General features: G+C 48.6%; 2 protein-coding genes across 3 annotated transcripts in view; one reads left to right on the forward strand and one right to left on the reverse strand.

Moving 5' to 3' along the window:
- The window catches only part of LOC119374185 (thyroid receptor-interacting protein 11), an 84,685-nt gene extending 71,243 nt beyond the window's left edge, over nt 1-13,442 (forward strand). For both annotated transcript variants that reach the window (XM_037644244.2, XM_037644245.2), the window contains exons 12-17: nt 577-680; nt 2,144-2,243; nt 3,284-3,365; nt 4,679-4,793; nt 6,284-6,388; nt 8,178-13,442. In XM_037644244.2, the coding sequence (XP_037500172.1) occupies nt 577-680; nt 2,144-2,243; nt 3,284-3,365; nt 4,679-4,793; nt 6,284-6,388; nt 8,178-8,435 (764 nt within the window). In that variant the 3' untranslated portion in view covers nt 8,436-13,442. The remainder of the gene's footprint in view (nt 1-576; nt 681-2,143; nt 2,244-3,283; nt 3,366-4,678; nt 4,794-6,283; nt 6,389-8,177) is intronic.
- A 574-nt stretch (nt 13,443-14,016) lies between these two features.
- LOC119374021 (bone morphogenetic protein 2) overlaps nt 14,017-25,263 on the reverse strand; it is a 56,806-nt gene continuing 45,559 nt past the window's right edge. The window contains exon 2 of the mRNA XM_037644074.2: nt 14,017-15,947. Within this exon, the coding sequence (XP_037500002.1) occupies nt 14,849-15,925 (1,077 nt within the window). The 5' untranslated portion in view covers nt 15,926-15,947 and the 3' untranslated portion in view covers nt 14,017-14,848. The remainder of the gene's footprint in view (nt 15,948-25,263) is intronic.

Below are 25,263 nucleotides of genomic sequence, written 5' to 3' on the forward strand. Positions count from 1 at the left end.
TTCGTATAAACGTCTATAAAAAATTGAGTGTGACTTTCTTGTGTTTGAACCTCCTTGGAAGGGAAAAAAACCAAGGGTTGTTGCTCAGCAGCAGCAGCTCCACGTGTCGCCTACTCTACCCTCTATGTCGTCCACAAAAGGTTCACGTGCAGGAAAGTACTGGACTGACGCCTATGGTTATTAAGCTCTCGGAGCGCAGTTACATTTAGTGCAGTGGCGAGCTTGTAGGAAGTGAACTCCTCACTCTTGAGCCATGAGAACTCGCACGAAAATGTCTCTGAGTGGTCACTAAACCTGGTGCATGAATGGCAGCAATGTGTTGACAACCTTTTATGGATACTTGTGGAATACATTCACTTACCTTGTGACAGTTATTGGGACATTTAGGTGGTCCCCATTGATGTGAAGTTCTTATCAGTTTCAGGTAACGATATCAACCTCTTAGAACTGCATATTATAGCATGAAGGAATGCTCTTTGTATCCATTGCAAATGGATGCATTTTTGTGCCTAGGCTGTCTTGAGGAGTCTATTTTGAGTGAACATGGCGTCACAGGTTTAACTTTGTCGCTTGCAGAGAAGGAGAGAGAGATTCAGTTGCTGCGCTCCTCGTACGAGTCACAGCTGTCCCTGGAGAGGGAGAAGTCTCAGCAGCTCATTTCACTGGTCACTCAGAAGCAGGTGTGTGTGCTCAGCAGGGCAGAAAGGGTCCTCCCTTCTGTCAACATAATTAGTTCAAGAGGCTTTGTGTAGTCGGGTACAACTGAAGAAGCAGCTCCACCCAGATGACTGCAGTAAAGAAATATTCCAGCTCATGTTCTCGGCCCCTTCGACAAGATCCCTGGCCCTCCAGGCTCATGACGTCAGTCTAGAGTGCACCGCTTCTCTGAGGTGGAAGTGCCTTCTAAAGTTTTACCCGACTATAGGTGCTGGTATGTAATTCTGTTGCAAGAACCAAGGTGCTGATGAGAAAGCAGAGAATGAGCATTGTGTTACTCTGTAGCTATCATATGGTGTACTGGAATGGGGTAGTGTGCCGCCGGAAACGTGGCTCTTTTTGCAATGACAGCCTGTGGTGCCAGAGCACACCGTACTACTGTGTCGCCACCTGACGCCGCCCCCTGAAGTAATTTATGGTAAGCTGAGATACAAAGCCTCTGAGATTGGTAGTTGTAGTTGCCGCGTTGGGTTGTGCATGCACGTGAGAAACTTCTTGATTGTTCTCTTCTGTTTCTCATGACGTGTTAGCAAATTTTTTCATGTGTGTGGCAGACTCAGTGTTTGAGGAAGCCTGATGCATTCAAGTTTTTGCAGACAGATTGGAATTACGGACTTATTCACAAATGATAAATACAACACCCCGAATACATTGCGGTGCATTTAGCTGCATTCCTGCGCTTTGGCCCCCCTTTGAGGAGTAAAATATCTAAAGAAATGGAGCAGTATTCGTCATTGATCGTTGCATTTTTTCTGTCCAAAACCTTGCGACTGCTCTTATGGCTGATGCAGGTGACGGGTGGTCATGCAACTCACCTGATGCTGTTAATGTTAGCCTTCCAGACCTCCACGTGGGTTTTGACACATAACTTCAAATTACTGTGGTAGTTAGTCAGGCGTACATATGTATGGAATGAACAGGGATGTGCTTTTTTATGCCTTTTGCAATCAAAACGGTAAGCATGCAGACGATCCGTGACGCTGCTCTGCGATAGGAATTGTGCAAGCTCAGACGACGCAGAAGCATCTTTATTTATTGCAATAATGCAACCAAATGTGTTTAAGTGCTTAAATCTTGCAAATATGTTTAGTTTCAATCGCGTTACATGGCCATTTGACTCAAGAACTGCAGAAATTTTCGCAATTTCGATTTAAATTTCGCGCGCCGGGCACACCGTTCGATCGTGGCGCCATACTGGTGGCGTCATCGCAAAAGTGACCAGCATTCTCCCATTGGTTTGCTGCGAAGACGGCACACTACTCCATTCTAGTACACCATAACGATCATCCGAAGTCAACAGGCTGATGTGATCACTTGGGTTGCATGCATCATTCTAGAACTCGATTGAGAAGTGTGTCTCTCCTTTAGGAGCCTAGCTCACCAGGCAGCAGCTAGGAGTGTCTTGACAGTGTTCACTAACCTGTAGGAACAACTGGAGGGAAGCAGAGATGCTCTCGAAGCTGCCGAGCGGCTCAGCCAGCAGCTGGATCGTCGAGAAGAGGTGATAGCAACACTCAAGCAGCAATGTGAGTGGTCGGGCCTAGCCTGCCTCATCTCTCAAGCACGGAGTCTCCTTTGACAAGGTGTTCTGCACGGTGACTTCCCTGGGAGACACCACTGCACTGGCGCCCTGCCGAGGCGTAATCTCATTTGGTATCTCTGGGGAGATAAGGGACGCCCGGGGAACCAGATGAGATGCTGTCTCGGGGAGGCCCACCCATGCATGACACTGCACCACTGCACATTCCTGTGCTTCTCACTGCTGCCCTTGTCTCTTGACTGTGCCCTTTCTGCACCATGTTTTTCTAATGGCTGCACTGTTCCACTGAATGAACAATGGGCCATAGTTGACGCATGACGTGAGCGTTGCATGTTCTTCGTTCCTGTCCTGGTGTTTTGTTTGTCTGTCCGTGTAGTGTTTGTGCTTTTTGATGCTGCCAGCATGGCTTGTTGCCAAGTTAACCTTGAAAGAAGAAGCACTCAGTGTAAGTTGACAATAATGAAACGTGGTTGCTTAAAATCTTAAGCATGGTACAATCCTTGCCCTATAGTGCACCAGTTCCATTAGAGGCAAAAATCTAACATGAACCAGTTACAAACTGATCAGGAAAAAAAATACGGCGTTAAGCAGAGCTGTTCATGCAAAGCCTCAACATATGCATGTATTTAACATAAATATGGCTGCATAGGTCATGAGTACGTTTCTTTTCTAGAGCTGTAATTCGTATATCGTGACGTGTAATACTCCTGCTAGAGACAGCGTGATTTGCAGCTCCTTTAACTGATGTGCTTGGCGCATGCGCATTGCCACTTGGATGGATAAGCATGAAGCGCATGGCATCGGCCTTCGTCAACTGCTGCAAGAAGACCGTGGTGGCCTGAACTGGGCCTGGGCCTGAGTATTACATCAGGTACTGGTCTGACAGATGGGGCACCAGTACCTGTGTGATATTCACTCCCCCGTCTCAGACACTGCATCGTCCTCCTCGCCACAGGCTGTGCTCGTTGCATGTGTGCCACGAGTTACGCGAGGCCAACCATGCAGCTGCGTTTCTTGTTGTTCCAGTGTCTGAGCGGGAAGCTGAGCTGGAGAGGATACGCCAAGAGGTCTACGATGTCCGCAGCACGACGGAGGGAAAGGTGGACAAGTATGTGGACCCTCTGTTGGGTTGAAAGAGATCCTCTGTCATGCTGTTTTGTATTTTTATAGCATTGCACATTGTTGTAAGAGTGGATAGCCAAGATTGTGTGAGAACGTTTCACCAGCATCAGCCATTGCTGGCATTATGCGGGTGAATCCGCACCCTCGAAAGCGTAACAGTCACTGTCACATGTGGAATAGTCAGCTAACTGAGCAGAAACGTCACGTCTGACGTCGTTGGTCGTCACTGTTGACCGTCGTCACTGTTGACCGTCACAGTGACGTCGTCACTGTTGACCGTAGATCTGGCACTAGCGATGCTGTCAAAAAAATAAATTAAAAAAAATCAGTTTCACCGTAAAATAGCAACAAATTGTAATGTTGTACGAAGTAAGGCTGGCAGCTAACTCTTTTGGATACGGTCTGGCATAACTCTACAAAGTGCTGGTGTAAGAGAATACGGCCACTCCAAGGAGAGAAGCGGTTTTCGCTCAGTCTCTTCGCGTTGAGAGCACAGCACGTGGAAGGGTATACAAGCTGTTTGCTGATGCCTGCTGAAATAGTGCGCACGCCAGCGATTGCGACCACGTCCTTATAATCGAAGTTCACAGTTGCTGCTCAAGCGACACGTCCCCCCCACCTGCATTCCTCCATGCTCCTTGAAAACTGGTGGGGCATTTTCTCTTTGCTTTAGGAGCAGTCGACTGCAGGCCTCGCACGTGGGGTGATGTTATTGCATCCGTGCGTCGAAGATGGGTCGGCTCGTTTCATCTCTGCTTGAGCTGCGTTTGTCGCCCCTGCCTGTGGCTAGAACATACGATGCGTGGGGGGATGTTATCGATTTGGACTTTATATAGAATATGACGATGACGACGACGGCAAAAACCCGTCGAGAGTGTCCATATAATTGCTGCCGCAATTAATAGTGAGAACCACAGTAGATACTGTCAATGCGCCTTTAATTCTTAAAGAAATGGTTCACATTTAGAACACCTTTACAGTATCCTAACAACTACTAGTACTAGCTCTTTATTAGTGCTATTGTATTTTTTTGTCTGACGTATCGGGACCGGAGCTCTTCATTCACACATTCATTTGTGGAAGTGTCTGTAGCAGCCTTGCACCTTGAGTAATGCATACCAGCGAGAGGTAAAATATTGTGAACAGGCCACTTTTCCTTCTCACGAGGTTGGTTCTTGCAATGCCTAGTGTATTGGACATACACCATACACATAGACAATATGTTCACTTATGTGTGGTCAATCATAAATGCCCTTGTGCAGATCTATTGAGTGAAGACAGTGAAACGTGCTCTTGCAGGCAAATAATGAAGAGCTTAGTGCTCGGCTATTTCAGCAGTCCACAAGGTCAGCGTCCAGAAGTGGTTAGACTACTGGCCCGTGTGTTGGACTTCAGTCGGGATGAAATGGACAAGGCAAGTTTGATCTTGTTGAGAAGAAGAGTTATTGCTTACCATTGACAGGCATATTCAGTGATGCCAGGCAAAAGAGCAAAAGACCCTTGCGAAGCTCTCAACCTCATTCCGGCACCAAGGGCAGTGTGAAATGAAAGATTCTTTTGTGGCTCAACATTCCACATCTGCATAAATATATTTCTGCGGCTTGTTTTCTTCTGTGATATATGTTCTGATTTTTCTTAAAGGGCCCCTCACCAGGTTTGACAATTTTGAGCTGACGAGCGCAATGCATGCACTGGGCGTTCACGATTACGTCTACCAAAATTTGCAATGCCACGCGCCGCGCAAATAGGTCAAATTTCAAGCTGAACGCTGGTTTCCCTTCTTGCGGCTGCGCGCCCAAAGAATGAGGGGATGACATACATGGTGGAATGGTCCTACGTAGATGGTAGTGCTGTGACATCGCTCCTCTATGTAGACGGCTGTGCTCTGACGTCGCCAGCAGTAGCACGTGACACAATTTGTTGCTTGAATGGATGAATAAAACTTGAGAGCAATAATAAAACACACAAACGGAATGTGTGCATTTTCTTTTTTAATTTTTACTGCGAATCGCAGCGAGATTCGAGACTAATCTACCCCTGTTTTGCACGCGTTCGTGTTCTCGCACTTTGCGCATCGTGCAGACGGCACCCTTTACAACGAAACTAATTTTCTGCCTCGTTCCAGAGCTCATTAGGCTCATTTATCCTCCCGCGTCTAACTAGATGTTCATGCGGCGCACCGCTAGTCTCGCGTCCGTACAAATGTCGCAGCTTTCGTGCTCGGTAATAGGTTGAAAGCCGAGTGATCGGCGAGGGCGCATTCGGCATAACTTGCAGAGATGAAGCGCAAAGAACGCCGCCACAACATCGTTCGCGTCTCGGGGGCTCGGGCACGTCATGCGCTCGTGACATTGTGTGCACATGACGTGTTCATGCGTATGCGTTCTATGATCCTCCTGCTCGCGTGCCAAAGAGGCAGGGAAGGGATTTGCCTTGCGAAGGCTACACTGGGTGAGCGGCAAGGGTTTGCAGCTCGCCTCCTCGCATCATGGTTTCGCACCGCTACAAATTATTGTTTTTGTCAGGTTCTAACGGACCGATTAGAAAAATTCTTGTGGCACAATGCTCTTTATTGGGCTCGCAACAACTTCCAATGTCTAACTAAAATTCGTTATGTCACCTGGTGAGGGGCCCTTCAATTATTTTTGCTATTCTTATATTGTTTGCTGACAGTCTATGTCAATATGTCAGGGTCGGGAGTCTCGTCCAGCTGCTATTTCTTTTTCACCATTTATTGTATTTTTCCTTTTCTCTGTGACCACTATAATTGTACGTGAATATTGTGATCATTGTACCCTAATGAAACAACCTGTGAAAAAGGATGCTGTTAAACTTTTGGTGGCTCCACAGTGTTGGTACTTTTGCTTCATGAGAGGGAAAAAAACACAGCTTTTTCTCTCACAGGCTGGCATCAGCCTGGGTTCCCAAGAGGGCAGGATCCACATAGGCTGGATCTCTGGTTTCTTCCGGAAGTCGGCTGGCACTGTACCCAGGCCGCTTAACCGAGAGGTGAGCAAGTCAGCTTGCGCGAATCTTCTGCTACGAGAGAGGCGTTGGCTTTGAATTTGCAGGGGAATTGTTTTCATGGGAACATCAATCATATTTGTTTGTCACTCGTGCAAAATCTCCAACTTATTGCCAAGAAGGATTACAACGGGTCCAGCTCACGTACAAAGTGTGTCGAAGCTGCACAAATTTATAAGCGCACCGTTATTAAAGCAGCATTCTCTGCGGAGGCAGGATGCAGGCAATGTGAAATTGCCTGGCTTTGGGGTGACGTGCTGCAACTGAAGCCTCTTGGTGCATTTTTTGCTCTGGGAGTCGTTAGCACTTGAAAAATAATGCTAAGAAAGTCAGGCAGGCAATAAGGCTGCATCAGGGCGTGTGACCTGATCACACTCCCTGCTGTCAGGTATCGTCAAAGAACTCTGTTCGGGTGATGCTGCAAGTGTCTTTCTCTTCCCGCATGCCTCGTCGATACCTGGCAGCATGGGTAGCAATGAAGCGGGGCGACAGTTGTTATTGCAACATGCTGGTACACAGTGCTTATCTTCATGTCTCTATTCTTCGTCCGTGTGTCAGAGTGCGCTGTGAGCTATAAGGGACACAGGAGTGAGTAGCTTTCGCTCAAATTGCCAAATGTTATGGCACGGTAGGAGGTTAAACTGTTACACTGGAACCTCGGTTATACAGCGTTGCGGGGACCATGCAGAGCTGTCGTATAAACCAGGGAATGGAAATCCTAAGAATATCGACACTCAGCCTTGCCCCCTGCCCCCCCCCCCCAAATAAAAAGAAACAGTTACAAACTGCATAAACGAGTCCATGGCATGAACCCTCACTGCTCTAAGGATGGTAGACTAAATTATTTTAAAAAATGACATCCATGCATTTCATTGAAGGTTGTGGAGCAAATCTTTATTCTCACCTTTAAAAAAAAATCTATTCTCATGCGCATCTCTTTTTCGATTAAACGAGTCCGAAAATTGCCTGTGCATTAGAATCGAGTTCGAAGCCGAGAACACGGGGGCAACAGACTCTCATCAGAGTGGTGAGGTGCAGTGTCATTGCCATCACAAAATGGTGGCAGAGCACATTTTGTGTGAGTTTGCATAGGCTTGTATGGCAAGCAACTGCTACCGGTGCGTCTTATTTATTCCCAGTGGAATGAAATCATTCTAAAACATTGACTCTGACTTAACACAACACAATGGTTGATGTACCACTTTGATTATTGAAGCTCGTGTCTAGGTAAAGTTATTTTGCCTCCTCAAGGCCTGTGGCTGTAAGTAGTGCAAATAAAGCGAGGACATCTTCAGCTGCATGTTGACCAGGAAAAGATTTTACGGGCCGATCTTTAAGCCAGGAAAACTGCATCAGATGAACTGAATAAGATAAGTAAATTCCATGAAATCAGACTGTCCTTGTCCCTCTCTTTCTTTCTAATCAGCATATATTAAAAAGCTGGCATCATTACATTCGGGTGAATGTTTTGAATCCACGAAAGTTGGTTGCGCATTAGATTTTTTTTTCCTCTGATGGTACTACTAGTGGGTTGCCGTACGAGGTGGGGTGATTGCATCGTGTAATGGAGGTTTTTAATACGTTACGGTGGCATTGCCCGGACTAAGCGGATGTTGTCAGATGGGGGTCGAGGGCCCTGCATTGCTTGAGGGACTTGATGCAACTGCTGTTACTTCCCAGAAATGACTGCTGTTGAGTAGCGTAAGGAATTACTAATGAGTAGGCATTTAATTTTGGTGCTTTGCCTATTGTGCTGAGAGTCCTTTGGTTGCAGTCCTTTTCGGCGCTGTTTGTCAAGTTCCTGCAAGAAGAGTCCGAGCCTCAGCAAGAGGTGCGCCTGCCCGTGGAGGCTATGGCTTTGGGAACGGTGTCCCGACTGCCAGCCATCAAGGCCGCTCCCACGACACCACCGCAGCAGCACCTGTTGCTGCAACCCATCTCAGAGTCACTGCCAACCTTAGCGCCAGTGACACCCGACGATTCCAGAGACTCTACTGCATTCCTCCAAGAAATGCTCAGTTCTGCACGGTGACTCTTTCGTAGAATATACATTATTTTTTCATGTTGAATCTGACTACTCACAGCCTGCCTTCTCTGGCTGGCCTGTGTGGAAGGAAACATCTCCCGCTGAGTGGCTAGCATTCAAGAAAGTCTCACCACAGGTGGAATACAAGTTGTGCACTCCGTGTCATATTTTGTGGTGGTGCCCATGGGTGTCTGCAACCACTAGATGCTGCTAAAGTTTGTACGTGGCACTCGGAAGCAGTACACTGTTGGGCTTTTGTTTTTGCTACACAAGCCTATTCACAGAAGAGCTTCACCACTGATTTGTACGTGGCCCCAGGTAAACACAGTACTATACTGTGTGTGTGCACATAAGCGAGACATGTGACATTTTGTAACAAGCTGTTTTGAGATTCCTTGTGAAATACCCTGGCAGGCTGTGCTGCACCACTGAAGAAAAAGGAGCACGGAAAAAAAAGGCCCCTTTTTCACTGCCACATGGTTCGCACACTGCAGGAGATTGGTAAAACAAATACGTCTGAAGATGTGACCTTGCAGTGCCACATGCTGCAAACCCTTGTGCAGTCCGAAGTTGCTTGGGTCTCAATATTGTGCACCATTTTGTTGATGCGAGAGAGCATGTTTACGTCATTCTAGTCCATCGTATGAATGCCTGCAATAATGTCCAGAGCATGCCTTGGTTGTAAGCATAGGTCGGCAAACTCACTCATGAGTCGACTCACTCAGACTCAGATCGGCCCGTGAGTATGAGTTTGAGTGAACCCGGGTGAGTGATATCTTGGTGAGTTTGATTCCGAGTAAGTCTGGTTGAGGAAATGTCTAGTGAGTCCGAGTCAGAGTGAGTCCGGTTGAGGAAAATTTTGGTGAGACTGAGTCCAAGTGAGCCCTCAGAGCAGAATATACTTCTTGAGTGAGTCTGAGTGAGCTCCAACTTTTTTTGCCGACCTGTGGTTGTAAGTACTAGACGCTTTTCACCGCATGCACATGGTCACATTCGAATTGGAGACGGCAAAACTACCCCTGAAAAGTAATTACTATACCTATAGCTTTTCTAGAATTGTTCAAATATAATTAAATTACATTGCAAGTTGTGGCTGAAAGTAATTACATTACTATTACTTTTGAAATGCAATGAAATTCACCATTCCTGCGCTAATTTGTGTGCACTTTATTTACAACACAGATATTACATTGAAGTCTCGGATCCCTTTGTTTAGCTTCCCACGTTTGAGGTTTGGCACTCATATCAACTTAGTTCTCACTCGTATCTCAGTTAGTTGTCTTGCTTTTTTTTTGGTCAATATCTTGTGCCATAGGGGAAGTGGGCATGCTATGTTTGAATCAAAAGAAATTGGGAAAGTAATGAGTCATTTTCTTAATATTACCCACTCAAGATGATTTATCATATTACTAAATTACCAGTCCATAAAAGTAATTCATTACATTTCTCGTTGCACCAAACATAATTTAATTACTGTAATTTCATTACTGTTAAGTCTCATGTGAATGCCTATCCTTAGCTTTCCTCAGCCAGTATCTGCTGCCTCTATTCCTATTGGTAGTGCAAAATTTCTGTGCAGTGCAGCTAGACGTTGTTTCTGGTATCTGCTGCTGGCAGCCACTGTGCGAACAGCACAAAAATGTAGTTGAAGCTTCAAAAGGCATCCTCCTGCAGAACTTGTGTGCCTTGTCAAAATGCTAGGAGCACTGTAATATGGTGCACATACATACTCTTACAAGGCGTGTTTTCAGAGACACAATGATACCTGCTTTCATCCGCCGTATTAAAGCAGGATTACATTAATTTGCTTACATGTTTTTCTCTTATTTATTGCTAATGGCTTTGAAGTGTGAGGTTGTCAAGTTTTTGTGCGATGTCTTTATTTGCTTTCAAAATCTGTGTCAGTTGCAATAGATTTGCTTATGCCACGCTTGGAGCCTTAAAGGAGTACTGACACGATTTTGAAGTGCAGCAAAGCGGACGTTTTTTGTTTCCTTGGCATGTAGTGTTAACGCTCTCCCCACACCGCATCCGGGAAACACGTATAAATATTTAAGTTTGATTTTAAAGTTTTCATCTCCCAGCATCTGCAAGGCAGCTTCACCGCATGGAGAGCCCTATGACGTTTCAAGTCAGCTCACTTGGTTTGCGAAATCTGGGTTCTGCATGCAGCCTAAATCACAGAAATCGCTGTCGGAGGCACTGGACGACAGTTCACTCATCATGAACCACGTTCGACGGACAGCAAAGGACAGCAGGTGCATAATTCGTGGGTTGCAGTCTGCCCGTGACGTCACGGGCAGACTTGACACGTCACTATGAAGCCGCCCTCTCGAAACCGAAACTGCTGGTTGAAAGAAGCGGTATTAAAAATATATGCAATGCATCCCCAGGCACCACGACACTCTTTTTAGGGTTCTCGACACCCGTGCTTTCATTTAGAGCAACAACCCGAAAAATTTTTAAATTCATGTCAGTACTCCTTTAAAGGTCTTATGTTTCGAACCTTTGTGGTAGCAAAAAAGACAGCACATTGTGCATGACTTCTTTACACACTTATTGTAATGAAATGTATGGCTGCAAGCATTCATGCTTAGTATGTGTAAACTGCTCATTGATTGGCATACTCTGTAATGAGCGAGCCCTTATACGGGTCCTACAACACTTTTACAAATAATCATCAAATCACCTCGCTATCGGAGTTTATTGCTTCATGAATTGATTGCCGCAAAAATGTTGTGAATCTGTCAAATACGAGTGGTGTTGCAGCATTTGTTGCACACTTTAGGTGCGCGACAAATGCCTGTAATTCCTCTACCTCGCAGAATCCTTTTGTCATGTTCGGTGTTTGTGCAGATACTGCTATTACTAGGCATCCCCACTTGATTCACTGCTTATTATGAGGTAAAAGAAATGGACACTGAGAAGCGGCGCTGCATTTGCAATGACTAGTGGAAGCAAGAACACATGTCAAGCTGCGGCACATGCACACAGCCTGCACGTTGAACCGCACTGCATGAATGCACATCGCAGCAATGCAGGCTTTACTCCATGGCCACTGAGTAGTATAACCCACCGTTCGCAGCATGTGTTGCGTGTACAACTTCACCAGTGCTGCTAGTAAAGAAATTCTGTTAAGAAATGTTTCATGTTGTTTTTTGCATTACCATTCGACGATTAGGCACACTGATCGGTGATCTTTCCGTTGCACTAAACAAAACGGCATGAAAATTGCGAGTCGGTCTGTTTAAAATTGAGAACTTAAAGGGGCCCTGCAACACTTTTTGAGTACGGTCAGAAAACGCTGCCGATCGGTAGTCGAGGCTCCCGAGAACGTGAGAGCCAAACGTTGTAGCGCAGCACGCTGCCTGAAATTTACGTTTAATTTTCAAGGTCAACTAGAAATCACTTGCTCATCGCTCGACAAATGATAGCCAAATCTAAAATGACCGCGCCATAAACACAAAGTCCACGGCCATTGGCTGATTGGAGCATCGTGAGCTGCATAGTTGCTGCGGTTACTGCAAGGTGCCGTGACGTGCCTGCGCTGCAATCTATATAGTGCTAGAATTACACCAGCGGGCTCGCGGTCACACTGAAAGTAAGCCGCATGTTCAAATAAAAAATTAAAATAAAAAATAAAATGCTCATGACACGTGCTTGCAAACGGATATAACTTCTTGCCCCTTTGTCATCTACCCTGCATAGCTTTGAGTGTGCTTAAAGCTTGCAACAAATCCTTGCGACTCTGCTCGTACTTGACGGGCTCTAAAAATTTTTGCAGCAGTCGGTTCATGAGGCGAGCACCTGTGATGAAGTCATTTGATGATTACTCGGACAAGTGTTGCAGGGCCCCTTTAAGCCACAGCGAGTTCCAGTAAAGGCCTGAGAAACATTTACAGGCGTGAGCAAGTTTCTTCTAAAATTGTAGTGTTATTTAACCATCATATTTTTGAGGGAACTTTGCTTATGATCACATGTATAATCTCAAAAGTGTTGCACTATTGACCGCAAGATCGAGCAGAGTCGCCGCCTGGCAGCTTCTCGCTGAACCCCACCTAGTGTGGATTGCTCCCTGCGTCGTCTGCTAGCCACGTCATGTTTGCATGTATGCGTACGTCATGCACATCCTCGAAGGGCAGTCTGTTCCATTTGTAGCGCAATTCCACTGCTTGTATGTATGCCATGTACTGTTGTCGTACCCTCCGTTAGCTAGAATAATATCGGTGTGGGTGCCGCTTTGGGGTTTAAGCACATCGACAAGTGCTTTTGGCGTCGTCCTAACCAGGAGGAGTATTAAATGTGTGAATGAAGCGTTTTAGCGACTCAGTGGTAAACAAGAACAAGGCTCTAAGCCTTGCACTTTCACCTTGTTAGGACTGTCGTTCATCGGTTTTGGGACAAGCTTTAGTTGCGCTTTTATTGTGCGCTCCTGGTTCCACTACAAAGAAGCGTTTCTCTCAAGTGAAGTCTGAAACTCCGGTACTTAAATTTTCCCCTAAAAAGAATAGAATATCGAATGACGCGGAGCTGATAAAATGGAGTTCTGTGCGCAATTTCAGCCTTGTGTAAAATTTATACAAGAACATCCGTGTACTTAGATTTAGGTACGCGTTGAAGAACTCAGATGGTCAAAAATAATCCAGATGGCATGCCTTAGATTTATGTCGTAGTAATTTCTCGCAAAACCTCTTTCTTTTACATTATCTTGTGCGTTTTTGTGGTGTTATAGATTGACGGAAGGCAGCGGACATTGTTTGCTCGAAAAAACAAACATACCGTAAAATAACCGGTCCTTTGTTGCATCACTGTCATGGAGGTAATGAATTGAAGAAAGCTCCGTGCTGTACTGTTATCTTTTTATACTATTACTGGCATAAAAACAAGCGCGCACATGCTAAACGTCTGTAGTGCTAAAGCGTAGTCAGTCATTTAGCTTTCCTGACTAAGCTCATCAACTGTTCTACATTTCATGGAGAACTGAAACAAAAATAAAAATAAAGAACAGCTCCACTAACGTGAAACCTGGGGAGGTGCGAAGCACCGCTGGTTCCCATAGAGACACATCAATAGTGATGAGAGGACAGCATCCATCGTAGAAAGAGCTTTACCCAAGCCAATGCACCGCCTTATTTACCACTCAGAGAAGCGCCTGTGGCGTTGTCTCTCGTGGGCGAGTGCGCGATCTCGCGAGCTTTTCCTGGGCGAACGCGCAGTCTTATTTTCCACTTGCTTTACCGTGACTGGCGACGACAGGAGACACCGACAGCCCGAGCGCATAAGGTGCTTCACACCTGAAATGCAGATGCGTATTTGTGCACACATTGCCATTTGAACTCACCGCGCAGGAATATGGGCTTTTTTTTTTTTGCATCCAGATGAGCAAGAAGTAAATACTTCAGTTGCGCTACAGCAATGCGTAGTAGGCGGAACACAAGCTAAACAAGTACAAATAAACAAAGTATGTCATACAGTGCGAAAACAGACTGTCGCCGAGAGTGGGCATCCCGTTCACTGGCAGATTACGTTTCTCTCACAAGTGTTGGGTGGGCTTCGTGTGTCGATTCAGCAATGGAGAACGTACGTATTACCAGTAGGCTGAAGCCAACGAGCTTTATTCGCCGACAGATGCCCAAATTGCTCACAAAGCAGCACCGCTGTGTACATTGTATTCGCGTCGCCAACCGCCTATCCACACTAACGCGGCAACAGCGCTGCCACCTATAGCCCAATCTCGGGGCGAATAGCAAAATGTTCCTTTCAGTTAGAGTATGGTACAACATTTTATTGCGAGGCTTTGGCACAAACGAAAAATGACAAAGAAAATCTGCAAAGCAGTATGCAGCAAACAGTGAGCAGAATGCCATAAATGAGTTGTTCTTTTTATCGACGCTTGGAAAATGAAAATGCTGCTACTTGGTCAGACACTCGGAAGCAGCTTCACTGAAGTGTGTACATCACATAATTAAAAATGCTTACCATCCTCACACTATCAGGGATGTATAGTAGTGGCTGTATTCACCATCTGGCGTACCATAAAGTGCAAATTGACCTTTTCGCATTCTATGCTTATTGGAACATGTTCACCGCAGATGTGACACACGAGGCATCAAATGGCTAGGCACGGTGCCGTTTATGCCGAGAAAACTAGTGCTTGACAAGCCGGCAGTCTGGTCATTCACCAGATGCATCTGTATGTGTATACCTCATCGTGCAACAGATGAACCTGAGGCCATTTATCCCGCTCAGTAAATTGTCTTTCAAGGATATTTCACTGGAAGTCTTAATGAGTAGCCATGGCACGGGCTTCCGCACTCGTTAGTGTGTCGTCACAAGGCGGTGTCGACTAGGTTTCCAGCCCGAAGGTCCACTCGCTCGCACCACCGCTGAGATTCAAATGCCACTGGGAGAACTGGCGATCACCTGCAGCCGCATCCCTCGACAACCATGTCCTGGTAGTTCTTGAGGACGACGCGCTCGAACGCGTCGACGTAGAGCAGCGACACGGGCGACAGGTCGGTGGGCACGCAGCACGCGCCGGGTACGGTGCGGGCGCTCATCGAGTTGACCAGCGACTGGACGATCGCGTGGTTGGTGCTGTTCAGGTGATCGGGCATCGGGAACGGGCACGTGCCGTGGCAGTAGTACGCCTCGTAGCTGGGCGGCGCCACGATCCAGTCGTTCCAGCCAACGTGGCTGAACTCGATGCGCAGGGAGTGGCGGCGACAGGCGTCGCGCCCCTGCTTGCCCGGCTGCTGCTTGCGGCGCCGTGCTGCGCGCCGGACCCTTTTTGGCGCGCTCTTGCCGTCGGCCGAGTAGGTGACCAACACCGGCTGCCTCGGAGCCCAATAGCGCTCGCTGTGCCGCTCGCGCCGCAGCAGAACCCTGCTGGAGTTGGAAGCGCCCGTCCGGGCGTCGACGACTTGCACGTAGAGGCCATGGTTGGCCTCTCCGACCAGCCAACGGCGCACCGCCGGAAGGACGTCCAGGGCGAGCCATCCCTTGGAAGAGGTGGCGCGCGTGTCCAGGAGCCGGAGATGCGCCTCGCCCAGTTTGCGCGTGGCCGGCCGGAGGACCTCGTAGACGCGGACCAGCTCTACGGGCGTGGCGCCGCCGGGACACTGCGTGGGGTCGGACGGGAGCCGGAAGAGGCGCAGCTCGGCTCCTAGCAGGCTCTCGTCCGGGTCACCGCTCACGTTGAAGCGGAAGCGCGCTCCCCCGGTCTGCGCCTCGCGGTCGGGGCCCCACGGCGTGTGGCTGCGCACGGTGTCGGCGGAGCCGCCGGTAGTGAGGAAGGCCCCCTCGTTGTCTCGCCACTTGGAGAACAGCTTGGCCATGTGGTCCGGCACAACGGGCAGCCTGGAGCCGCCTCGGTGCGGGGCCGACTCCAGGCCGAGTGCCTGGAGCAGGCGCGCCTTGGCCAGCTCCAGCGACGGATCGCTCACCACGTGCGGCAGCAGCAGCAGGGGCGGCAGCAGCAGCAGCCACTTGACCATCTTCTTGCGCGGCCAACAAAGGCTGCACAATGCAGAGAAGATAATACTTCGGTACGGGACACTAGTATAGCTTTACTGCGAAAATACATACGTACACTGTGCATGTACCCGCACTGCCCGTCATAACCACACACAGAAAAAAAAAAGACAGCATCAAATCTAAAAATTCCCTTTCCTTGCTGCGCAACACCGTGTCACTGACACAATCGCTTGCGGTGTTCCTGATATGGTACGTTTCTATAAGAACACCAGCGCTCTGTTTTCAATAAGTTCCAGGGGTGCAACATCTGCGCCAATCGCGCCAGTTTGATAAACTTCCTTATTTGTGCGCCAAGCTGAGCCAATTAATCCGTGAAATTTGTTGACATTGCGCCACGCTTAGACCTCTGCGCCGGACGCAAAAAAACCGGCGGCGGCGCGTGAACGACGTGGGGTTCATCTAATCGGCGTCGGCGTGGCGTGAGGGGGGGGGGGGGGGCGTCGATTCGAAATGTGGTGGGTATAGAAATTTGTCCCTCGAATTTCAAAAAAAGTCTGTTCCAACGAAAAAGCGAAGCTGTGAATGCGATGGCAACATGTAAGGTTATACGAACTGTGGCTAGCAGCTAACTTTTTGTTCCGATCTCGCATAACCCTACAGAACGCTGGTGTATTGGAATATGGCCGCTTCCGGGAGAGAAACGGTTTCCGTGCAGTTTGTCCTATGAGTGGTCACAACACGAAGCGGTGAGATCACAGGGCGTAGATATGTATAGGAGCCGTTTGCTGATGTCCGCCGAGATAGCTCGCGCCCAGGGCTTCCGACCATGCCTTTTTAATGTTCACGGTTGCTACTCGAGCCACGCAAGCCCCCTTCCCCCGACGTCCCTTCATGCTCCTTCGCCCAGCGAAAGACCCTTCCTTTCTGGTTGAGGAGGAATCGACCGCTTTTACTCGCGGGTAGAACATACGATGCGCGGAGCGGTGTTATCGATTTGGACTGTATACAGAACATGACGGCGACGTTGAAGTCCTGTCCAGAGTGTCCATATAATCGATATCGCAATGAAAAAATGAAGAAAAGACATGGATGAGGGTTCGCCTTATTTCTGGAGAGCTGCATTGTCTCCGCAGTAAAGTGTGCGTCCGTTGGAGGAATCAAATAATCCGGCGCCTCTTCCATTGGTTTCGTTCTCGCCTTCACTACCCTTCTTACAGGCGGTATCTCCTCGCCAATATTTCTTTATAAAGCACGCGTACAATATCAGCACTAAGCGTTGAACCTATCAGGATTTCGCGCTTGTCGGCTACACCGTTATCTCCGCTTGCGCAGTCGGAAACGCACAAAATGGAGTGAAATTAGTTGATCGCGCACGATGGTCATGCGAGACAAGGAAGAACGGGTAGGCTACTGCATGGCAAAGCAGGATGGGAGACAATTCACAAGTGATATTTCTCGTATATGGACCAATCGAGAGTATGCACCCCAATGATGTCACGTGAATCACCGTTCTGGCGTCACTAAGCGCGCCGAACAGACGAGAAACGCCAAGAGAGAATAACGCGCTCGTTCTTTTAACAGCGACGCTGTTCTAGCTCGGCGTAAAGTGTCTGACCGTGCCCGAAAACTATCATCATCATCAATCCGTGTGCCACAAAATTTGGGCAATCCCCCTCGGCGTGGCCTGTAATCATGGAGGAATAAAAAAAAAACTAAGAGGGAGCGTCACGTGACATTTTTGAAGCCCAGCAAAAAAAAATGAAACGGGCATGCTGGGAAATGAGCACACCTACGTGATTGAGTTTTGGAGTACGAGGGGAGAGCGGCGTTCGAGGAGGTTGGCTTGTGAACGCTAGGCGCGCACGCTAGTCAAATTTTGTTTTTGTTCATGAGCCCGCCAAGAAAGGAAATGAAACAGCAGCATCATGGGAAATGAGCCACGAACGCGAGGAGAAAGCGGCTTCGGAGGAGGCTGGCTTGTGGACGCTAAGCGTGCTCCCGTGCTCCCTCCTATTTTTTTATTCTTTCCTCCATGCCTGTAATTACCCCAGGCCCGTAGCCAGGAATTTTTTTCGGGGGGGGGGGGGCACTTGCTGAAAGCCTTGACTATTGAGAAAAATGCTTATTGTCATTATTTATTTTCGGTAAAACACCATGTATCATAAAAATTCCGCGGGGAGGGGGTGCCCCCCCTGGCTACGGGCCTGAATTACCCTGATGGGTGAGAGAACGAGTAAAAAGAGAGAGGGAGAGAAAGAAAGAACTTTGCAGTGGCTTAGCTCAGTTATGCCAGGATATACGTACCGTTAGCAAAGGTTCAGATGATTATTCTTAGCTTTCCAGATTGTCTAGGATTATTAGCCTTCTTCTGTTCATTCTTCGTACGCTGGACCGCTAATTGCCAGGCAACTACTTTGGGATCCGATGAGATAAGCTTCTCGGCTCTTCTGCGCCGTTGAGCAGCATTCGCGCTCTCCTCCTCCATGGCGTTACCCACCTGCAAACGCCAGTCAGAGGCGCTATCAAGCGGCTCCAGCGCAGTGTCAGACGGCGACTACACAGCGAAGGCGAATAGCTGCGCGCGCGCGGGCGCCAGTGTGTCTGCCATAGTTACGACGTCACTCCTCTCGAATGCGCAGACCAGCAGCGGCGAGTCGCGCGCGGCGATGGCGGAGTCTGCGCGCGCGCCGGCGCCAGTGTGTCTGCCGCGGCTACGACGCCACTTCTCCCGAACGCGCAGACCAGCAGCGGCGAGCCGCGCGTGGCGGTGGCGCAGAGCGCGTGAGATGCCGGCTCCGGTGAGCCAGCTGTGTGACATCACTGATCCTCGCGCATGCGCAGCACGGCTCATGAGGATTCACGCGAAATCGGCTCCGGCTAGGCAAGTGTAGCTAACGCTACAAAAATTCTGCACGAAGCTGGATTCGAGGCCACGTACCCTCGATCGGACGGCGAGCATCCTACCACTCGGCTATTCAGGCACGCTAGCAGGGCCTTGTATAGTTAGTGTAGCAAGAGAAAGGGAAGGGAGCATGAGGAGCAGAGATGTGATGGCGAGGAGGAGGGATAAGAAAGTAAAGTGTAGCACAGAAAGAAGAGAGGGAAAGAAATGCAGAACGAAAAAAAAACACAGAGGGAACATCAATGAAAGAGAGAGAAAAAAAGACAAAGAAAGATGAAGCAAGCATCGCGTCGTCTAGCGACCAGATAAGGCACCACCTCGCCAAGCCGCGCAAGCGCAGTAGCTAAGCCACGCCCACCGACCGAAACACCGCGCGCAACCTCCGCTCTATTGGCCGCGAGATCGAGCGGAGTCGCCGCCTGGCGGCTACTGGCTGAAGCGCGCCTAGTGTGGATTGCTCCATGCGTCGTCTGCTAGCCACGCGGTGTTTGCATGTGCGCGTACGTCCTGCACGTTCTCAAAGGGCGGTTTGTTCTGTTATGTTAGCGCGATTTTAACTGCTCGTACGTATACCTAATATGGTGTACATAAGCAAATGGGCTTGCTCGGTGCATGCGCACTGTAATAAGATCAGTGAGTGCGAATTTCGAGAGGGCTGTGTATTGGTGTCGTAACCTTTGTTCGCCGGAATCATTTCAGTGTTGATGCCGCTTTCTGGCTCAAGCACATCGTAAAGTGCGCTTGGCATAGTCCCAAACATGAGGAGCATTAAACTGTGTGTGAATGCAGCGTTTTAGCGACTCGGTGGTAAACAAAAACGAGGCTCATGCACTTTCGCGTTGTTGTTAGGTGTATAATTGCGGCACGGTAGTTCATGATGAACTTTAGTTGCGCTTAAGATGTCCTTTTATTTTACGGTCGTGGTCTCGGTACAGCGAAATATTTGTATCGAGTGAAGTCTGAGACTTCGGTACTCAAACTGTCCCTAAAAAAACAGACAATGGAATGACACGGCAGTGATAAAACGGAGTTGCCGCGCGCAGTTTTAACTTGGAGCGATATTTATGCAGAACCACCCGTGTGCTTAGCCCGACGGCGTGCCTTACATTTATGTCGTATAATTTCACGCGAAACCTCATCCTTTTTTTTCACCTTTTCTTGAGCGTTTGTGTGGAATTGTTTTAAATAGATGGAAGGCAGCGGACATTATTACTTTGAAAAAAAAAAAAAAGACACTTATTCCATAAAATAACCGGACCTTTGTTGCATCACTCTCTTGCACGTAACCAATCGATGAAAGCTCCATGCTCAACTCTTACCTGCGTATGCGTATTCGCGTGAACAGTGCTATTGAAATCATTGCACAGGAATATGGACTGGTGTACAAATGAACAAGAAGTAAACACTTAAGTAGTTCAGTCGTGCTACAGCAGTGCGTAGTACACAGAACACAAGCTAAACACGTACAGAGAAAACAACAAAATACGTCATATAGTGCATAAGCGCAGACTGTCATCCAGAGCGAGCATCTCTTTCATCGGCAGATTGCGCTTCTCTCACTAGTAATAGGAACGTTGGATGATCTTCGTGCATCGATTCAACAATGAGGAGTGTATATATTACCGGTAAGCAGCAATCAACGCATTTTATTCGCCGACAATCGGCTGAAACTGCTCACAACGAAGCGCCGCTGTGTGCATTTGTATACGCGCCTCCGACCGCCTCTCCACACTAACGCGGCGACGCTGCTGCCACCTATAGGTCGATCTCGCGGCCAATAGTGCAAAGCCTGGCTGCGCCCGATCGTGTCCAGAGAGTGATGGGGCGTCCTACGAAAGTGCGTACTCCCGAGGAGGAAGCCGCGCATCTCGAAGCTAGACGTGTCGGTCAGCGGGGAGTACGAGTGGTGATGGGCCCGTGCTCCGCTGTGCCAAGCTTTGCGCGACTTAGTGCTAACTGTCGGCATTTTTCGCATTTTCAGAGGCTGTTTTGGGGCCTTTTAAAAAGAGGGCGTGCATACACAAGAAAGTAGTCAAGGCGCCACAAGCGCCGCTAACAACTGAAAAATTGTACAGCGGCGGAAAAAGTAGACACAAATATTTATCTGAGAATTCTCAGGTAAGAGGCGATACCTATCAATCAGGTGCGCGTGGCGGTCCACATGTGAACTAACTGTTCACCCTCTTGACTTGCACCAACTTCCAACTTTGATTCTAAGGGCGCGGTCGCGATCGCTGACGCGTGCTCTATCTCGGCAGGCATCAGCGGACGGCTCGTATACTCTTCTACGTGCTGCGCTCCAAACGCGAAGAGACTGCGAAAAGCGCAGCTCTCCCTGGAGCGGCCGTCTTCTCTTACACCAGCGTTATGTAGAGTTACGCGAGATCGGATCCAAAAGAGTTGCCTGCCAGCCTTAGTTGGCATAACATTACAATTTGTTGCTATCGCATTCATTGCATCGCCCTTGCGGTGAAACTGACTTTTTTACCGCAAATACCTAACAACAAGCTCAGCTATCTGTTTTAAATGCGAATGCATTTCTTAGTCGGGAGTTGTTCTGCGTCCCTTGCCGGCGTGCGCACAGGTGTTATCTCTCCGCGCGCGCTCCTCCTCGCCCCTAGCAACAGCTGCGCCGCGCCTAGCAACCGGAGCAGGTGGTGAGGGGCTGAGGGTAAGGGAGAGGAGGAGCGCGCGGGCGTGTGATGGCGCTCGCATCGCGGAGCAGCGGAGGTATAGACGATTTTCCCACCAAAGAGAACCAATGTCAAGGCTGACGATTAATACACAAAATGTTTGGCGAAGAGTTGTTCTCATGAACCTCTCTTCTATGCTACAGCACATGATTTACAATGCCTGCGGCTAGAAAATGTTCCATCTTAGTGCGTGCAATTTCGAGATTATTGAAATAGCACTTTTCAATCTACATGACAGAAAGGCCCGCACGACATGTGTTCTTTGGCGTAGGTAAGCGTATCTAACATTTCGTCGAGAGCACGTTCTTTCTCGACTTGTCAATTTTGTGACGATAACTGGGGTAGCGTTATGACAACCGCAGTTTTTTTTTTTTTTCGCGCGGCAGCCTGGGTGTCGTGAATAGTCGGCTCACGTTCGTTAAAGCCAGGTCGTTACCTGGACACGTGCGCTCGTCGTAATGCTTCTGAAATACTCGCCAGAAAACAAATCGACAATAATGTTAACAAAAACGAGCGCCCTTTCGGCGTATCGCTAGTGGCGGCGGCTCGCGCCGAAGCGAACTTACGCCATGCCACGCTTCCAGATGTGCAACAGGCTTATTTTTATTTTATCATCGGTGTTGTTTCTACGCCGAATTTTGAGCTCACACGTCGTACTTCTGTTCCTTATCCTGTGCAAGGATCAGAGGCCACAAGCTACGACGGCGACACGAATAAACGCAGGCATCGGTGTTTGTGCTCCTGCCGGAGCACAAACACCGATGTCTGTGTTGTAATACAATCTGTTGTGTTGTAATACAATGTTTCACGGAACGACATGTCGTTCCGTGAACATTGTATTACAACGTGCCAAGCGGAACCAAAATGGTCTGTTAGGGATTAGAGTTACGTTGAACTTGAATAATCGCGGCACGGAAACCTGGGAGCCATCTTAAACACTAATGCGCGCACCTATAGCGCGCATCCGGACAATGGCCTACGTGTTCACTCGTCTCCATTTACGTTTCTCCGATTATACTTCGACAGTTGTCCTAAATGTTAACGCTCTTTTATAGTGATTATTCCAAGAACCTCACCCGATTTTCCGCAGCGGCGCACGGGCGCTGCCATGTTTGATCACGTGATCGTAACTGGCCTTCCCCCAGCCATTTGCCCCAGCCAACGCATTGGGCCAGCGAAGCGGCCGTGGCCGTACTACACAAGCTGGTTGCTGCAGGGTGTAAACAAGTCACATGCTTGCGCAGCAAAACATAGTTCTACATGTAATCGCCTCAGAGTTGAAAACGTTGAGACATTTGCGTTTGTTTGGTACGTACCACGCCACAACGATAAGGGATATGTTTAATCTGCGTCGTATTTATGGTGTATGTCTTTAATTGTTGTATTAGCAACCGCCAGTAGCTGGGGTTACAAGCCAACATGGCAGCACCCACGCAGACGCGACACCCCGCTTCGATCCGAACTCGCGCTTGCTACTCGCCCACTGTCCTCACAGCAATAAATAAATGGCAAAATCGGCCATCGCTTTGTGTCAGCTCACGCTGGAGAAGAAACGTCAGGTATGCTTTGTCTTTATTATTGCGATCAGCTGTGTTTATTTAGCCATGCCTGCTAAGCCTTGTCTCGGACTATATGAGAATGAATCTTGGAAATACTGCAAAATACCGACGAGTACATCGCTCTCGAAGCTTCAGGACGCGAATATAAAGCAAATAAATGCGTAGGTTTTGAACTTACGGGCCACACAGCGCAGGCCGACGACGTGATAAATTCGAGGCGGAAGGAAACTACATCCACAGGTGCCGCCATGTTTACTTTTCCGGCGCTGCCGTCTGCGCCGTCTGCTCGCTTTTACTCGTGTGCGCGCAGACGCTGGAACGCCGAGCAGACGACGCGACGCGGATGGAGACATATTGAGCAGCGCTGCCAAAGGCCACGGCAGGGGGATGGGCATGGAGACGGCCACGGTATGGGGACGGCCACGGTGCGGTGGCGCCATCTAGTTTGATTTAATAAACCAGCTGCGGAAAATCGTCTATAGCGGAGGGTAAGGGAGAGGAGGAGTGTACCCGGTGAGGGCAAAGCCCCTTGATCTAGAAAGTAGCGACACTCTCCTCCGCGCGCGCGTTTTCCTCCTCAATTCTCATCGGATTTCTCCCCTCCCCTGGCCGGCGCGCTGCGCACGGCACGCTGAACCCTCCACTGGCTCGCCGCAGCCGCATTAAAATCACTGCGCGCGCTTGTTTGATCGGCCCCTTGAAGCGTCAAATGAGAACCTGTTTCTCAAGCAATAGTCATGACGAAAGTGGGCTTCCGAGAGAACAAAGTGACAAATATATTTTTAAAGACGCTTCGGTATATACAAATAAGCGCTTCGAAAAAAAAATGAGTATATCAACTGGCGGCTGAGCGGTTTACCTTCCCGTCGCCGCCTCGGCTGTCCTTAACACGGTGTATTAACGCATATAATGTAACCAGCATAAAGTATAGGCGAGAATTTTTTTCATAATTGTGGTCTTGATGAGAATGTGGTGGTTTACTTAAATTGGGCCAAATGAGTGAGCCCGAAGCCTTTTTGTGTCAATGCCGCTGTCAGACACGCACGCACGCACACGATGCATGCACACACACACGCTTATACACACGTGATAAAGACACGCACATACGCACACACACGGACGTGCATGCACACGCGATACAGACACGCACACACATAGTACACACGATCATACGCACGGGATACAGGCACGCACGCTCATACACATGCAATATAGATACGCACATACATACACACGCGCGTACACACGTGTTATAGACACACGTGCGTGGACATGCGAACAGACACGCACGCACTTACATACACATGCGCATACACACGCGATATAGACACGCACGCACATACATACATATACACGCGTATATAGACGCGATACAGACACGCACGCACATACATACATACATACATACACACGCGATACAGGCACGCACGCTCATACATACATACACACGCGATACAGACACGCACGCTCATACATACATACACACGCGATACAGACACGCACGCTCATGCATACATACACACGCGATACAGACACGCACGCTCATACATACATACACACGCGATACAGACACGCACGCTCATACATATATACACACGCGATACAGACACGCACGCACATACATACATACACACGCGATACAGACACGCACGCTCACATACATACACACGCGATACAGACACGCACGCTCATACATATATACACACGCGATACAGACACGCACGCACATACATACATACACACGCGATACAGACACGCACGCTCATACATACATACACACGCGATACAGACACGCACGCTCATACATACATACACACGCGATACAGACACGCACGCTCATGCATACATACACACGCGATACAGACACGCACGCTCATACATACATACACACGCGATACAGACACGCACGCTCATGCATACATACACACGCGATACAGACACGCACGCACATACATACATACACACGCGATACAGACACGCACGCTCATACATACATACACACGCGATACAGACACGCACGCTCGTGCATACATACACACGCGATACAGACACGCACGCTCATACATACATACACACGCGATACAGACACGCACCCACATACATACATACACACGCGATACAGACACGCACGCACATACATACACACGCAATGCAGACACGCACGCACATACATACACACGCGATGCAGACACGCACGCACATAC

This window comes from Rhipicephalus sanguineus, chromosome 11 (assembly GCF_013339695.2).
Source record: "Rhipicephalus sanguineus isolate Rsan-2018 chromosome 11, BIME_Rsan_1.4, whole genome shotgun sequence".
NCBI classification, from domain to species: domain Eukaryota; kingdom Metazoa; phylum Arthropoda; class Arachnida; order Ixodida; family Ixodidae; genus Rhipicephalus; species Rhipicephalus sanguineus.